We start from the raw sequence: 18,207 nt of genomic DNA on the forward strand, positions 1-18,207 counted from the left end.
CACATCTTCAAACTCAGTAGAGGTAATGCCAGATCGCTCTATAAAACAATTGTACCAAATCACATTCCCACCAGCAGTGTAAGAGAGTTACCTGCATTCTACATCCTCACCTGGATTTAATAGCATCAGACTTTTAATATGTTGCCAATTCAATGGATGTGGAAGCACATGTGGTTTTAAATTGCATTTTTCTGATTCCTTTACATCTTTTCATGTTTTGGCCATTCAGGTTTTGCCTATTGTGAACATTCTGCTTATATCTCTTACTTGTATGTCATTGTATACAATAAAAATGTACACAATACAACACTCACAACAACTCTCTGTAGGAGCCAGCAGTACAAATGAAGAAACTCAGTCTGGGAGTAACCTTGCTTGAGGTCACCAGCTAATGGGTTGTTGACTTGGGATTTGAGTCCAGAACTAGAGGGCCCATATCTTTTGTTTTACGATACATGCCAGGGACCAAGGCCATGTTAGAAAAAACAGAGGAAGGAAACAAATAATTTCTAGCATGTAACCATATATCATATGCCTAATTAGGTTTTGTGGAATTAACACAGATTATTTCCTTGTATCCTCACAACAAGCTATGAGATAAAACATGTTATCTCCATTTTACAGGTGAGGAGACTGAGGCTCAGGGAAACGAAGAGATTTGCTTTGGAGAGGTTAAATGACTGCTAATAAGAGAAAGAATCACAGGTCTGTCTGTTTACAAAGTCCATGCCTGTTCCACAAGAGCCACATCTTGACCTCCTGCCCCACCTTCTCCTTAGAGCCCAGCAAACTGATTCTACTTGGACAGGGCCAGGACAACACCTACCATTTTTCTGAAGAATCCTGGTGTGGGGTAGCCTTAACTGGCTCAGCCCTGATGCCTCCATTAACCATCCAAGCTAGGTCAGCTTCCAGCCAGCTTCCACAGATTCATCTCCCACTGCCCCAGGCTTCTCTGATGAAGCCCACTCAGGATCTCAACACCTTCCATGGGGAAACCAGAAAATTCTAAGTCAGAGTTCTCAAACTTGGCTGTGCATTAAAATCACCTGCAGAGCTTTAAAACATCCTGATGCCCTTGTAACACCCCAGACCCACAACATCAGAATCTTTGGGGATGGTACCCAGGAATCCATAATAGTTAAAACTCTCCAGGTGATTTCAGTGTAGAGTCAAGATTGAGAACCACTGTTAAGGTATCTTCTTCAAGCTCCAGCAGCCATACTCACACAGAGGTTCCCATATTTTAGTGGGAACTTCTTGGAGGATTTAAGATTCAGATTTCTGGAGCGTATCCTCAGAGAGTTCGTGTTTTGGGCTGGGCCCCGGAGCCTGAATTCTTAACAATTACCTCAGATAGTCTCACTGCAAGTCCTTAGTAGACCACATTTTGGGAAATGCTGCATTAGGAAAAGTATTGCATGGAAGTGGGATGGGAGCAGGAGGCCTCTGGCCCTTTAAGGACTGATTAAGAGGCTGCCTTTAAAGCTCTGGAGTGGAGCAGGATAGGGTTGCTTCTTTTCATCCTAGTGGATAAGGTAAGGGAGCAGGTCCTGGGATGGACCTCTCCTTTTAAGTGCTATCTTGTTCCTGGCCCTGGAGAGCAGGAGGGGCATGTTGCCTTGTCCCTCCTGCGTTTCTGTTTGTTTTGATGCAAAGAGGACAATTTAGAAGACCTCCTTTTGGTCAAGGAGATCCTCCTAGAGGAAGCAACATAGGACCTGCCTGCCTGCCTTTCATTTTTTCTTGCCCTATCCTTTGTGGTAGTGGAGCCTGGATGCTATTACCTGTGTGAAAGGAAAGGGTCAGAGTGGCATCCTTTGGGCTTGTGCTGGAAAGTGTTGCTGAACACCAAGCCTTTCAAGATGGTCCTCCTGAGCATCCTTAGAATCCTTCTTCTTTGGGGACTGGTGTTTTTTATGGAACACGTGGTCCAAATGACACAGGTAGGGCAGCCTTCTGTTGCCCTCCTGCCTGAGGCCCCTACCTTGCCCCTGATTCGGGAACTGCTAGAAGAAGCCCCTGGCAAGCAGCAGAGGAAGCCACGGGTCCTAGGGCCTCCCTTGCGGTATATGCTGGAGTTGTACCAGCATTCAGCTGATGAAAGTGGGCACCCTAGGGAGAACCGCACCATTGGGGCCACCATGGTGAGGCTGGTGAGGCCGTTGGGTAATGTAGCAAGACCTCTCAGAGGTGAGTTATCATACCATATTGTCCTAGAGGGGAGAAAAATGGGGAAGAAGAGTGTAGAGAAAAGGGGATCTGCGAGTTTACTGTCAGGCTTCATTGCCTGGAAGGTGGTTTTCTCAGGCTTGGTTTTCAAAAGATGGCAAACTTGGGAGAAGCTGGCTCCAAGCCTGCTTCCCTTCAGGGGCCCAATTTAAGAACAGATTGCCTTGGGGCCTACCTGAGGAAGCTCTCCCAGGCCCCAGGGCAACTGAGCAATGTGTCAGCTCCTACCTTTCAAAGAAAGTCTTAATGCTTGTTATATCTCTGAAAGCTATAATTGAGAAATAGTCATATACATTCCTGTGCAGGGTTGTTTGTGTTGTTTTATTCTTAGAAGGCAAAGGGTACAGGATGCTGAAGTGGGGAAATTTACAAGGCCTCAGAAAGGACAGAAACAGGCTCACATCTGAGAGTCTGTATACCTGGCTCCGTGAGCATCTGCTATCGTATTTAATCCTTAATGACAGCTACTCTCATTAGCTGTCCTGGAGCACTTAGCCTAATTTTTAAAGATAAGAAAAGTAAAACACAGAGAGAAGTTAAATAACTTGCAGAGGTCACAAGGACAGTGGGTGGCAGAGACAGGATTTGAGTTCAAGTCTGTCTGTCCGTAACTACTTGTGTTTGAATGTGGTACCCTGATATCCTTGTACACCAAACAGTTTTTCTATTCAGACTGTGGTTGCTACTTCGGGTTTTTGGTACCAAATGTATTTTGGAGTTTTCTTTGTTCCCATTATGGTTGCTTCTGCTTTAAACATCTGCATTAGACATTGTTCCAGGGCAGCAGTGGGCTCCTGCAGTGTGGGGCTCTCTGTGAAATGCAGAAAGCCATCATTCAGGGAAATCTTGGGAACCTGGTGAGATCAATCTTAAGCCTTTGCTAGTCTCAGCGATTACAACAGACACCTTTGCTAGTCTCAGCGATTACAACAGACACGATTTATCCTCCTTCCCTCCAAGTAAAACAACTACCATTTCCCTAAACTAACCTTTAGTGTGAACTTACCATGTGCCAGGCATTGGGCAAAGTACTTTGCAAACATTATTTTCATTAATCCTCCTCACTATCATACAGGGTAGGTACTATGAACATACCCATTTTATAGGTGAAGAAACTGAGGCTTAATGTAACACAGCTAGTAATTAACAGAGCTGGGTTTCTAACCCAGGGTTTCAGGCTCCATAGCCTGTGCTTTTAATTACCCTGTTGTGCTGACTGCTTAACAGATTTTAATTGAGCACCAAGCACTGTGTTTGGGTTGGGTATAAAGAGGCAAATAACCGCTTCCCTGACCTCCAGGAGCCCCCACTATGGTAGAATAGATAGATAAGTAATCACACAATGGTGGTGGAGTGTGACAAATGCTTTGAAAAGGATAAGCAGTAGGGCTCCCGGGACTCCAAAGAAGAAATAGGTTGCTGCTTAGTGCAAGGAGAGGGAAGCAGTGAGACAGTTGGAAGGCCTCAATGAGGAGGTGGTATTTGAGCTGGACTTTTGCGTAAGGAGTAAAGAGATAATGCATACAAGGAGGGGAATGCATTCTGATTAAGGAAAAAGAAGATAACTTGGTGTGGGTGGAGATTTACTCAACAAATATTTATTTGGCAAATGCTAAGTGCTAGACATTGTACTAGGTGGCGGGAATATGATCAAGATAGGCATGGTTCTCATGGGTGAGACAAGTAAGTAAACACGGATAGTTGTAAATTGTGGTAAATGCTATCAAATAATGAAATAGGTGGTTTTGATAGAGAATAGCAAAGAGATCTTCCCTTTGCATGGGATCGTCAGGGAAGGCATCTTTGAAGAGGTGATATTTGAGCTGAGGTCTGTAAGATAAGAAGCTCTGCATGAGAAGGGGAGCGAGAAGGAGAAGTCTGATCTAGGCAGAGGGAACAACATGTGCAAAGACCTAAAGGGTGGAAAGAAGCTTGTCCGACTTGAAGAACAGAAGGAAGATCAGGATGGTTGGAACCTAGTGAGACTGTGGAGAGCAATGGGATATGAGACTCAGAGGTCATTTCAAGGGATCTGGGTTTCATTCCCAAGTGCAACTGGGAGCTGCACAAATCAATTCTGTACAGATGATATGAGGCTAGAAAGGAAGATGCCTAGAATTAGGCCAGTACCCTGGTCTGACTGTGGGACATACCGGCATCTAGGGACTCTGGAAAGGATCCAGAAATGGATGACAAGAGAGCTGGGCCTGATCTTTCCATCAGGAGATGACCCAGCTGAATCGAGCTTGCCTGGAGAGCTATTCCAGGTTCAATCACGCAGGATGTGTGAGTCAGCCATTTCCCTGAAAAGTTCTGAGCAGACCCTTCTTGGCTCTGATCCTTAGCGACCCCACCCTGCTTCAGGAAATATGTGATGTCAGGGTCTGAAAGGAAAGGGCAGTTCCTCACCAGACAGCCTGTTAGAGGCTGGGTTTGGATTCCTTTTCAGGCAGGGTAGGGCAGATGTATGCGTGGGTCTCTTGGAAAGATTATTGTAGGATGGGAGTATGGAGTAATTTGAGAAAGCAAATACAAGCCTGGCTTGGGCCTTGTCTGAATGATATCTAAGTGCCCCAAATTTGAGGGTGTATTAAGCATGAGTTGGAACATGAACTTAAAAAAAAATCCTGATGTGTGATTTCACTCATATGTGGAATATAAAAAAACAAAACAAATGAACAACAAAAAATAAAAACAAACTCAGGTAGAGAGATTAGATTAGTGGTTACCACCAGGGAAAGGGGGTGGGGGGTGAGTGGGTGAAATAGGTGAAGGGAGTCAACTGTGTGGTAACAGATGATGGTAACTAGGCTTGTGATTGTGATAACACTGTAGTGTACACAGATGTTGAATTATGATGCTTTACACCTGAAACTTAGATACATAATATTAAAAAAAATCCTGATGCATCAAAACATTAAAGAGTTTCTATATTGAGCGTCCCAGGCCTACTGAAGAATTCCAGGCTCCTGGATTCAGTGGAGAAGGAAGGTTAGGTGAATAATATGTAAATTAACATGGGAATGTTTACTGATGTGTGAAGATGACAGGCTTTTTCTTGCTGTGCGTGGTTTTTGTAATTGTTGCTCTTGACATTTGCCAGGAGAGGGCGCAGAAGGTCAGAGCACTGCAGGCCCAGCTTTCCAACCCTTTGGCCACTGGGTGTCAGCATCACAGTTTAGATTAAAACTCTTAATCACTAAGGCATATAGCTTCTAAGTAGACTTCTTAGCTAACGAAATATTTACATGAACAGGGCCTTGTTGAAAATGGTATTTACAATGAATGGGGTAAATGAAGAATCATTTCCAGTAAGGAATGGAAAAGGGAGAGACTGAGGGTTAAGGGGGAAATGGCCCAAGAAGGGAATAGCTGCTCAAGAAGAAATTCAAATAGAAGGCAGAAATGGTAAATACCTGCCCCCACTAGGAGTAGATAGACAAAATTATTTTGTGCCATCTCAGCCCCGGATTTGAAGTGATGGCAGACCATAGCCCCCAGTATTGGACTGTCACCCTAAAGCTGCATCTGTATAGTGATATAGCATGAGGATTTGTTATTCATGTATGTCTCAATAACCCTCCTTATTGGTCACCTTTAATAGTCAGCTAATAATACATACAATATATATACACAATTCTGCATTTGAGGTGTTTTTCTCAGCCTGGTGCTGTGAGTGATCTAAAAGTTAGACACAATTTGTCTTAAGGGAAAAATACTCGGGCTCAAATCTTTATTCTAACACACTGGCTGTGCGTCCTCTGGCATAGCTTCTCTGAGCTTCAATTTCCTTGTCTACAAAATGGGGAAAATAACTATCTCATAAGGCTCTTGCAGATTCAAGAGTTAATGTATGTAAAGCATCTAATACATTAGTAAGTGCTCAATAGATGATAGCTATTATTATGATCTTGAATTCATTTTAGGGCTGCTTGTCAGTTTGCATTGAGCAGGTTTTTGAGCGAGACTCAGGCTAGGAGGTAAGAAGCTAATGCTCTGCTCTTGTTCCCTCTTACTGATGCAGGCCCCTGGCACAAACAGACCCTGGACTTTCCTCTGAGACCAAACTGGGTAGCATACCAACTAGTCAGAGCCACTGTGGTTTACCGCCATCAACTTCACCTAGCTCACTCCCACCTCTCCTGCCATGTGGAGCCCTGGGTCCAGAAAAGCCCAACCGATCACTTTCCTTCTTCAGGAAGTGGCTCCTCAAAGCCTTCCCTACTGCCCGAAGCTTGGACAGAGATGGATATCACGCAACATGTTGGGCAAAATCTCTGGAATCACAAGGGGCACAGGGTTCTACGACTCTGCTTCCTGTGTCAGCGGCCAAGAGGTAGTGAGGTTCTTGAGTTCCGGTGGCATGGCACTTCATCCTTGGACACTGCTTTCTTGTTACTCTATTTCAATGACACTCAGAGTGTTCAGAAGGCCAAACTTCTCCCAAGAGGCCTGGAAGAGTTTACGGAAATAGATCCTTCTCTTCTCTTGCGGAGGGCTCGTCAAGCAGGCAGTATCGCATCTGAGGTTCCTGGCCCCTCCAGGGAGCGTGATGGGCCTGAAAGTAACCAGTGTTCCCTCCACCCTTTCCAAGTCAGCTTCCAGCAGCTGGGCTGGGATCACTGGATCATTGCTCCCCATCTCTATACTCCAAACTATTGTAAGGGAGTCTGCCCTCGGGTACTACACTATGGTCTCAATTCTCCCAATCATGCCATCATCCAGAACCTTGTCAATGAGCTGGTGGACCAGAGCGTCCCTCAGCCCTCCTGTGTCCCTTATAAGTATGTTCCCATTAGCATTCTTCTGATTGAAGCAAATGGGAGTATCCTGTACAAGGAATATGAGGATATGATTGCCCAGTCCTGCACGTGCAGGTGATAGCAAAAGTACAGCTAGCTCAGGTTTGCCTGAGAAATTAGAAAAGGGTTTAAAATAAACTAATATTAATGTTAAAGCTGCAAGTGATGCTCTACCCAATCTATAGGTTCTATTCCTTGCCTTCAGTGTTGTTACTTAAGTCTCTTCCCCTACTTTACTTTATAAAAATAGTTCTGATATCAAACATCAGTATGTTTTGACCATTAGTCAGAGCCCTTAATGTTTAAGATCTTCCTTTGGAGAGGCCCTCTCTATTTTCTTGTCTTTTCTTTATTGTGACTTTGTCAAACATCACCAGTCCATGATTGTAGAACTTTAGGAATTGTACCGCCAAGTCCTGGGAAAGGTAGAATCGTCCTAGAGTCCATCTTCTGAGGATCTAGAAGATTTGGGGTGAAGAAAGCAACTTGAGATTTTATACTCCTCTTCCTTGCCTTCTGAATCCTAGAAACTAGTACCATATCGGAAAGACTGCCTGCTTCTGTATTTGGATTTCCCTCTAAATCTAAAACCGTTTCTCAGATGGACTAGAAAACTTTTAGGCAATAATCTCCATAAAAATCTTTTGAGGGCAACAGAAGGAAGGGAATCTTTTTCTAAGCCATCAGGGCTTTTCCTCTCAGGCTCTGAACCTGGGGGAAATACCTGGGTTTCCTTTACACCCTAGGGTGAGGAGAGCAGTCTTTAATAAGGCCAGTAGGGAAATGTGTATGGAGCTGAGATGACAATCACTTCAAAATCGCCTGTGTCTATAGTGAAGAGATAAAGAGCTGTCGTTGCTGATTAGGATTATGTATGGGGGAGTCGTTTTAAACTTTCTATGGAACAATAGATTTCACAGGGTATTTTCTCATTTTAGGTAACCCTTAAACCCCTGATAATGATCCCACAAAGAAAGCTCCCTGGTGGCTAGGAGGCTGGGACTTGGCCTGGTTAGAAGTGGAGGGGGTAGAAGGCTGCAGTTAGGAAGCTTAAAAGGGCTGTGGGGGAAGGGTGAAATGTGATGAGGCCTGGGGCCGACTTCATTCTGAGCTTGCCTGTTCGTGTGTTCAGCTGGGCTCCGGGCATGGGTCTCTGGGGGAGACGGGCTTGCTGTATTGGGAGCCATGGCACTCTGCCTTGAACTAAATGATGCTTGCAGTGTGACTCTTTCCTACTCCTGTGCTGTATTGAAATGATGGGGACTGGGCTGTGTTGCAAATAAATCATTTGTTGTTGTTAAAGAAAATCTTGAATGTTTTGGGGATTCGGAGAGAGTGGGTGGAAAGGATTTATTTCATTTGTTCCCTTTAGCTATGGCCAGGAACTCAACCCTAATCCCCCAGGGTGAGGCTGGAGGCTCCAATGAAGTTCTCTCTTAAGGCAGCACTGCTAGCAATCAGCCCTCACCAAAGGGCCCCTCTGAGGAAGCCCAGTAAGGCATTTCCCCTGCCCAACTGTTCCTTGACTTGTCTTATGGTAATTATCAGTGGAATGGTACTGATTTAGGGTGGCTTCATATATTTGCCAAATGTAAATCCCTATCTCTTTATCCCCTATCCATTGTAGATTAACTCATTTTTACCACCCCCTTAAATTGGTTCCAGCTAAGCTAAACATCTTACATGTCTATAAATATACAAATTTTATTCTACTGCCTGAGGAGCTATTCCTTAGCATCCTTTTGTCCATCTATCTTCTTTACTGTATCTTTAGGAATGGGCTCAGGCATTTCTCTTCATCTCAACGCCCCAATAATACCCCAGACTCAGGTAGGATCTCCCTCTCTGTGCTCACAGCATTATTTGCTTTCCTTTAACACACTCTAGTGTAACTGTCTTTGTTGCCAAAAGATGGAGCTCATTTTGAGAGTTTCAACTGTGTTTTATCCATTTCCATATTATTGGAGCCTGGCACATAGTAGGTCCTTGATGGATACAAACATAGGACAGTCACACTATTTTTTTTGTGAGGGACGCATCCTTCCTAACATGGACTATTTCAATGTTCACATCTCATTTTCCATTGGAATAAATGCAATACAAGATATACTTTGTATATAAAGTAAGATGAATTCTTGTGCCCCATTATTTCAAAATCGTTATTCAGGTTACAATAGAATGTGACAGCTGTGTTCTTGAGTAAGGCAGTTCATGGAATTGTTATATATGTTGGGAGTTAAAATGGGAATGTAAATATGGGCTTCCAGGCCAGTCATTTCCCCAGCCTAGCTGGGGTAGGCACGAATACCTAACAGGCCTGAAAACAGACCTTGGTCACCAGATCAGATTCTGAATTCAGCATCTCAGTGTTCTTTGGAAGTTTCAGGAAATCATGGTCTCCTACCCTTGAGTCCTGAATATGTCTGAAACTTAATCTGTTTATGGAGGGCTCAGGGTTAATTGGTCCCCTTATCCATTAAGCCCTGACTTGTCAGAATACCCAAAGAAAACACTGGCAGGACAGAATCAGTTGTGGCTGATGTTACGGATTCTTTTCTTTTGAAACATTTCTTTCAGCTCAGCACTTTTTCTCAAGTCCAAAGTGAGAGATCTGTACCTCAAATCTTTCTCTGGGAGGATGGAGGCATGCTTGCTAGTGAAGGAGTGTATGTGTATGGGATTCTTCCCAGGTGGGTGGGGAGAAATAGTTACTTGGTCCAGAAAGGGAAAGCACAGAGCAGAGTCCACCTTGTCCCAGCTCCCCCAGTGAAGAGGCCAGAACTCCATTCAATGTGTCGGTGCAAAAGGATCAGGTGATTAAGCTTTCTTCTGACCCTGGAGCTCTGTTACATTTACCTAGGTAGTATATTTTGTCCAATTCTGGGCAAAGTTAGGAAGCAGGTGAAATTTATCTTCAGTTTCACCAAATATTTGGGTGCCTAATTTTGCAAGTTTTCAAACATCTTCAGTTAATGCTCCCAACAGCACTATAAAGCAGGAGCTATTAGCCCCACTTAAAAAAAGAATGGTTTATTGAGATATAATTTGTATACTATAGAAGCCACCGTTTTTAAGTGTTCAATTCAGTGGTTTTTAGTATATTCAGATTTGTGCAAAAAACACTACAACTGATTTCACCGCAAAGAGAAACCCCATGCCCATTAGCAGCAGTTAATCTCCATTTCACTGACCCCAGCCCCTGGCAACAATTAATCCATTTTCTTTTTCTGTAGATTATGGATTTTCATACAAGTCAAATCATGCAATATTTAGCTTTTTGTGACTGTCTTCAAATAAGGATTATGCTTTCAAGGTTCATCTGTGTTGTTCATTCCTTTTTTTTTCCTGTATAAAGTTCCATTGTAGTATATACCACATTTTATTTATCCATTCATCAATTGATGGGCACTTGAGTTGTTTCTACGCCAGCTATTATGAATAATGCTGACAAGAATGTTCATGTGGAAGTTTTTGTGTGGACATATATTTTCAATCCTCTGGCATATATACTTAGGAGTGTTAAGTCTGAATCATGGTATGTCCATGTTTAACATTTTGAGGGACTGTTAAACTGTTTTCCAAAGTGGCTGTACCATCTTACAATCCAGAAATGTCTGAGGGTTTCAATTTCTCTACATCCTCACCAACACTTCTTTTGTCTGCCTTTTTTATTTTAGCCATACTAGTGGAGGTAAAGTGGTATTTTGCTGTGGTTTTGATTGAATTTCCCTAATGACTAATGATGTTGAGCATCTTTTCATGTGCTTATTTGCAACTTGCATATCTTCTTAAGATAAATGTTCATTCAAGTCATTTGCCCAATTTTTAATTGGGTTTTCTCATATTGTTGAGTTGTAAAAGTTCTTTATATGTTCTGGATGTTAGTCTCTTATCAGATGTATGATTTGCAAATATTTTCTCTGATTCTGTGGATTGTCTTTTAACTTTCTTTATGGTGTCCTCTGAAACACAGAAGTTTTTAATTTGGAAGAAATCCAATTTATCTGTTTTTATCTTTTGTTCTTACGCTTGTGGTGTCATCTAAAAAATCATTGAATAATTTAAGATCATGAGACTTTACACCTATGTCTTCTTCTGAGTGTTTTATAGTTTTTGCTGTAACGTTTAAGTGTTTAATCCATTGTAGTTAATTTTTGCATATTATGTGAGGTAAAGGTCTAACTTCATTAATTTGCATGTTGATGTCCAATAGTCAGAGCACCATTTGTTGAAAAGACTAATTTTTTTCCCCATCGAATTATCTTGGCACTCTTGATGAAAATTGACCATCAGAGTTTATTTCTAGACTCTCAGTTTTGTTTCATTGATCCATATGTCTGTTATGCCAAGACAGCACTGTCTTGATAACTGTAGCTTTGTGTAAGTTTTGAAATTGGGAAATGTGATTCCTCCAAATGTTTCCTTCTTTCCCAAGATTGTTTAGGCTATTCTGGGTCACTTGTATTTCCATATGAATTTTAGAATCAGCTTTTCAATTTCTAAAAAAATACCAGCTGAGTTTCTTTGATTACGGACTGAAATGAATCTATATATAAGTTTGGGGAGTATTGCCATCTTAATATTATTACCTCCTGATCTGTAAAAATGAGATGTCTTTCCATTTATTTAGGACATCTTTAATTTTTTCAACAGTTTTGTCATTTTTCAGTATATGTCTTACACTTTAAATCCATTCCTTAGTTTTCAAATTCTTTTTGATGTTATTATTAAAGGATTTTTTTCTAAATTTTTCAGGCCATTAATTGCTAGTATATAGAAATACAATTTATTTTTGTATACTGAACTAGTAGTACTCTGCAACCTTACTAAACTCATTTATTAGCTGTAATAGTTTGTATGGATTTCTTAGAATTTTCTATATACAAGATCATGTCATCTGTGAATATATATAGTTTTAACTTCTTTCAATCTGGATTTCTTCTTTATTTCTTGTCTAATTACCCTGTCTAGAACCTCCAATACGATGTTGAATAGAAGTAGTGAGAACAGACATTCTTTTTCCTGATCTTAGAGGGAAAACATTCAGTCTTTTACCAATAAATTTGTTAACTGTGGTTTTTCATAGTTCCCCAACTTCAATACTTACTTTAAAGCTATACTGATCAACACGGTGTGCTATTCGTGAAAGAATAAACAAATAGATTAATGGAATGGAACAGAGAACCCCAAAACAGACCCACACAAATATAGTCAACTAATGTTTGACAAAGCTGCAAAGGCAATTAAATGGGTAACAAATAATCTTTTCAACAAATGGTGCTAGAATAACTGGACAACCGCATGCAAAACAATGAATCTGTACCAAGACATTATACCTGTTACAAAATTTAATTAGAAATGGAACATAGACGTAAATGTCAAACACAAACTATAAAACTTCTAGAAGATAACATAGGTAAACTTTGCTTTGGTGATGACTTTTATTTCTTTCTTAATTTTACTTTTTGCTCTTTTAGGGCTTTTTATCATTTTATTTCATCTTGGCTTGAACAAGTATCATCTCACTTTACATTTGTGGAAACGAAGGTTTCTGGAGACTTGCCCAAAGTCATAAAGCATAGCAAATGAGTGGGTAGTTGGATCCTAACCTGAATCTGTCTGATGCCCCGATGATAACTTTTTAGATGTAACAGCAAAAGTATAGTCTAAGAAGGAAAAAGCTGATAAGTTGGATTTCATTAAAATTAAAAATTCTGCTCTACAAAAGGCACTGTTGAGAATGTAAAGATAAGCCACAGACTAGAAGGAAATATTTTCAAAACACATATTAGATAAAGGACTTGTATTCAAAACATGCAAAGAACTCTTAAAATTCAACAGTAAGAAAACAAACAACCAAATTATAAAATGGGCCAAATATATGAATAGAAACCTCATCAAAGAAGGCATATATATGGCAAATAAGCATATGAAGACACGTTCCACATCATATGTCATTAAAACAACAAGATGCCACTGCACAATTATTAGAATGATTAAAACCCAAAACGCTGACAGCACCAGTTGCTGGTAGGAATGCAAAATGGAACAGATGCTTTGGAAGACAGTCTGACAGTTCTAAACATAGTCTCACCATACAATCCAGCAACTACACTCCTTGTTATTAAAATGAGTTGAAAAGTTATGTCCACACAAAAACCTGCACGTGAATGTTTACAGCAGCTTTATTCATAATTACCAAAACTTGGAAGCCACCAAGATGTCTTTTAATAGGTAAATGGGATAAACAAATTAGTACATGTATACAATGTAATATTATTCAGCAATAAAAATAAATGAGCTATGATGCATATTGCTAAGTAAAGCCAGTCTGAAAAGGCTACATATTGTATGATTCCATGAATATGACATTCAGGAAAAGGCAAAATTATAGAGACAGTAAGAAAGATCAGTGATTGCCACTGGTTCAGAAGTAGGGAAATGGGGGATGAATACATGGAGGATAGGGGGTTTTTAGGACAGTGAAATGCTTCTGTATGACACTGTAATGGTAGATACATGGCATACGTATTTGTCAAAATACCTATGCAATATACAACTGAAAGAGTGAACTTCCTGTAAACTATGAATTTTAGTTAATAATAATGTGCCAATATTGGTTCCTCAGCTGTAACAAGTGTACCACAACAATAAAAGCTATTAATAATAGGGGAAAACTGTGGCAGGGGGAGAGGAAGGAAGGGTAGTATATGGAACCTCTCTGTACTTTCTTCTGTTTTTCTCTAAAACCAAAAATGCTCTTTAAAAAAGTCTATTAAAACAAAAAAAGGCTTTTTTGTGTGTAAGTGAGCTCTAAGCCAGGGCAAATAATGATGAGTCATGTGAGTGGGTGTTTCCAAGAACTGCCAGACAGGTCAAATTGTGACAATTCTCTGGGAATGGGGCTTTTTGGGGACCTCAAACCCAGTCCGCCCCCTCCAGTGGCTTCTAGGCTACAGATTTTCACAACTACTGGTTGTTGTCAGGCTGTTATTTTTCAAGGCTACTATGGAGGTGACGAGATGGGGATTAGAATAGAACAAGTTAAAATGCCATACAGCTCAGTATTCTCATGGAGGTTCAGTCATATTCCTTGAATAATTGCTTTTTGGATTGTTGCAAGCCTTTGGTTAAATCCAGAATTCTGAAAAAGTTGATTTTTTAGGGGCGTGGGTGTGAAGTGCCACGGGATCTTAGTTCCCTGACCAGGGATGGAACCCGTGCGCCCTTGGCAGTGAAAGCACGGGGTCCTAACCACTGGACACCTGGGAATTACCCAAAGTTGATTTTTATATACATATATTTTTGCCTATGTTTACTGATTTTATTGAGTGGATTTCTGGAGCTCCTTGCTGCACCATTGCTGAAGTGGTCTTCTATTAGCCCCATTTCACTGTGACTTTCGCCAGAGGTCTATAGCTCCATGTCTTCTCTACTCACTCATTTGTTCAACAGATACGAAATTCTCCAGATAATAGGCTATTTCACTTTTTTTAAACATCTTTATTGGAGTATAATTGCTTTACAATGGTGTGTTAGTTTCTGCTTTATAACAAAGTGAATCAGCTTTACATACACATATATCCCCATATCTCCTCCCGCTTGGGTCTCCCTCCGACCCTCCCTATCCCACCCCTCTAGGTGGTGACAAAGCACCGAGCTGATCTCCCTGTGCTATGCGGCTGCTTCCCACCTGCTATTTATTTTACATTTGGGAGTGCAAATAAGTCCATGCTACTCTCTCACTTCGTCCTAGCTTACCCTTCCCCACTCTGTGTCCTCAAGTCCATTCTCTACATCGGCATCTTTATTCCTGTCCTGCCACTAGGTTCTTCAGAAAATTTTTTTTTATATTCCATATATGTGTGTTAGCAAACGGTATTGTTTTTCCCTTTCAGACTTACCTCACTCTGTATGACAGAATCTAGGTCCATCCACCTCACTACAAATAAATCAATTTCATTTCTTTTTATGGCTGATCAATATTCCATTGTATATATGTGCCACATCTTCTTTATCCATTTATCTGTTGATGGACACTTAGGTTGCTTCCATGTCCTGACTGTTGTAAATAGAGCTGCAATGAAGACTGTGGTACATGACTGTTTCTGAATTATGGTTTTCTCAGGGTATATGCCCAATGGTGGGGTTGCTGGGTAGATTGGTAGTTCTATTTGTAGTTTTTTAAGGAACCTCCATACTGTTCTCCATAGTGGCTGTATCAATTTACATTCCCACCAACAGTGCAAGAGGGTTCCCATTTCTCCACACCCGCTCCAGGATTTATTGTTTCTAGATTTTTTGATGATGGCCATTCTGACTGGTGGGAGGTGATACCTCATTGTAGTTTGATTTGCATTTCTCTAATGATTAGTGATGTTGAGCATCCTTTCATGTGTTTATTGGCAATCTGTATGTCTTCTTTGGAGAAATGTCTATTTAGGTCTTCTGCCCATTTTTGGATGGGTTGTTTGTTATTTTGATATTGAGCTGCCTGAGCTGCTTGTACATTTTGGAGATTAATCCTTTGTCTGTTGCTTCATTTGCAAATAATTTCTCCCATTCTGAGGGTTGTCTTTTCGTCTTGTTTATGGTTTCCTTTGCTGTGCAAAAGCTTTTAAGTTTCATTAGGTCCCATTTGTTTATTTTTGTTTTTATTTCCATTTCTCTTGGAGGTGGATCAAAAAGGATCTTGCTGTGATTTATGTCACAGAGTGTTCTTCCTATGTTTTCCTCTAAGAGTTTTATAGTGTCCAGTCTTACATTTAGGTCTCTAATCCATTTTGAGTTTATTTTTGTGTATGGTGTTAGGGAGTGTTCTAATTTCATTCTTTTCCATGTAGCTGTCCAGTTTTCCCAGCACCACTTATTGAAGAGACTGTGTTTTCTCCATTGTATAGCCTTGCCTCCTTTTTCATAGATTAGTTGACCATAGGTGTGTGGGTTTATGTCTGGGCTTTCTATCCTGTTCCATTGATCTATATTTCTGTTTTTGTGCCAGTACCATATTGTCTTGATTACTGTAGCTTTGTAGTATAGTCCAAAGCCAGGGAGTCTGATTACTCCATCTCCATTTTTCTTTCTCAAGATTGCTTTGGCTATTCAGGGTCTTTTTTCTCTCCATACAAATTTTAAGATTTTTTTGTTCTAGTTCTGTAAAAAATGCCATTGGTAATTTGATAGGGATTGCACTGAATCTGTAGATTGCTTTGCATAGTATAGTCATTTTCACAATGATGATTCTTCCAATCCAACAACATGGTATATCTCTCCATCTGTTTGTATCATATTTAATATCTTTCATCAGTTTCTTATAGTTTTCTGCATGCAGGTCTTTTGTCTCCTTACGTAGGTTTATCCCTAGGTATTTTATTCTTTTTGTTGCAGTGGTAAATGGGAGTGTTTCCTTAATTTCTCTTTCAGATTTTTCATCATTAGTGTATAGGAATGCAAGAGATTTCTGTGCATTAATTTTGTATCCTGCTATTGTACCAAATTCATTGATTAGGTCTAGAAGTTTTCTGGTAGAGTCTTTAGGATTCTCTATATATAGTCTCATGCCATTTGCAAACAGTGACAGCTTTACTTCTTCTTTTCTGAGTTGGGTTTTATTTCTTTTTCTTCTCTGATTGCTGTGACAAAAACTTCCAAAACTATGTTGAATAATAGTGGTGAGAGTGGCCAACCTTGTCTTGTTCCTGATTTTAGTGGAAATGGTTTCAGTTTTTCACCATTGAGGACGATGTTGGCTGTGGGTTTTTCATATATGGCCTTTATTATGTTGAGGTAAGTTCCCTCTATGCCTACTTTCTGGAGGGTTCTTATCATAAATGCTGTTGAATTTTGTTGAAAGCTTTCTCTGCATCTATTGAGATGATCATATGGTTTTTATTCTTCAGTTTGTTAATATGCTGTACCATATGATTGATTTGCATATATTGAAGAATCCTTGCATTCCTGGGATAAACCCCACTTGATCGTGGTGAGTGATCCTTTTAATATGCTGTTGGATTCTGTTTGCTAGTATTTTGTTGAGGATTTTTGCATCTATGTTTATCAGTGATATTGGCCTGTAGTTTTCTTTCTTTGTGACATCTTCGGTTTTGTTATCAGGGTTATGGTGGCCTCATAGAATGAGTTTGTGAGTGTTCCTCCCTCTGCTATATTTTGGAAGAGTTTGAGATGGATAGGTGTTAACTTTTCTCTAAATGTTTGAAAGAATTCACCTGTGAAGCCATCTGGTCCTGGGCTTTTGTTTGTTGGAAGATTTTTTTTTTTAAGAAGATGTTGGGGGTAGGAGTTTATTTATTTATTTTTGCTGTGTTGGGTCTTCGTTTCTGTGTGAGGGCTTTCTCTAGTTGTGGCAAGCGGGGGCCACTCTTCATCGTGGTGCATGGGCCTCTCACTATCGTGGCCTCTCTTGTTGCGGAGCACAGGCTCCAGATGCACAGGCTCAGTAGTTGTGATTCACGGGCCTAGTTGTTCCACGGCATGTGGGATCTTCCCAGACCAGGGCTCGAACCCGTGTCCCCTGCATTAGCAGGCAGATTCTCAACCACTGCACCACAGGGAAGCCCAGTTGGAAGATTTTTAATCACAGTCTCAAATTTCAGTGCTTGTGATTGATCTGTTTATATTTTCTGTTTCTTCCTGGTTCAGTCTCAGAAGGTTGTGCTTTTCAAAAATTTGTCCATTTTTTCCAGGTTGTCCATTTTATTGGCATATAGTTGCTTGTAGTAATTTCTCATCCCTTTGTGTATCTGCAAGGTCAGTTGTTACTTCTCCTTTTTCATTTCTAATTCTATTGATTTGAGTCTTCACCCTTTTTTCTTGATGAGTCTGGCTAATGATTTATCAATTTTGTTTATCTTCTCAAAGAACTAACTTTTAGTTTTTGATGTCTGCTATTGTTTCCTTCATTTCTTTTTCATTTATTTCTGATCTGATATTTATGATTTCTTTCCTTCTGCTAAATTTGTGGGGGTTTTTGTTCTTCTTTCTCTAATTACTTTAGGTGTAAGGTTAGGTTGTTTATTTGAGGTGTTTCTTGTCTCTTGAGGTAAGATTGTGTTACTATAAACTTCCCTCTTAGAACTGATTTTGCTGCATCCCATAGATTTTGGGTCGTCGTATGCTCATTTTCATTTTTTTCTAGGTATTTTTTGATTTTCTC

General features: G+C 40.4%; 1 protein-coding gene across 1 annotated transcript; it reads left to right on the forward strand.

Annotated features, from left to right (window-relative positions):
- Positions 1 to 1,865: 1,865 nt before the first annotated feature.
- Positions 1,866 to 7,113, forward strand: BMP15 (bone morphogenetic protein 15; the record flags this gene model as incomplete). Its single annotated transcript, XM_082681398.1, has 2 exons — positions 1,866 to 2,193; positions 6,257 to 7,113. 2 exons carry the CDS (start codon positions 1,866 to 1,868, stop codon positions 7,111 to 7,113), a joined length of 1,185 nt encoding a protein of 394 aa, XP_082537524.1.
- Between the last annotated feature and the right edge of the window lie 11,094 nt (positions 7,114 to 18,207).

This window comes from Grampus griseus (genome assembly GCF_964374135.1).
Source record: "Grampus griseus genome assembly, chromosome: X".
Classification (NCBI taxonomy): domain Eukaryota; kingdom Metazoa; phylum Chordata; class Mammalia; order Artiodactyla; family Delphinidae; genus Grampus; species Grampus griseus.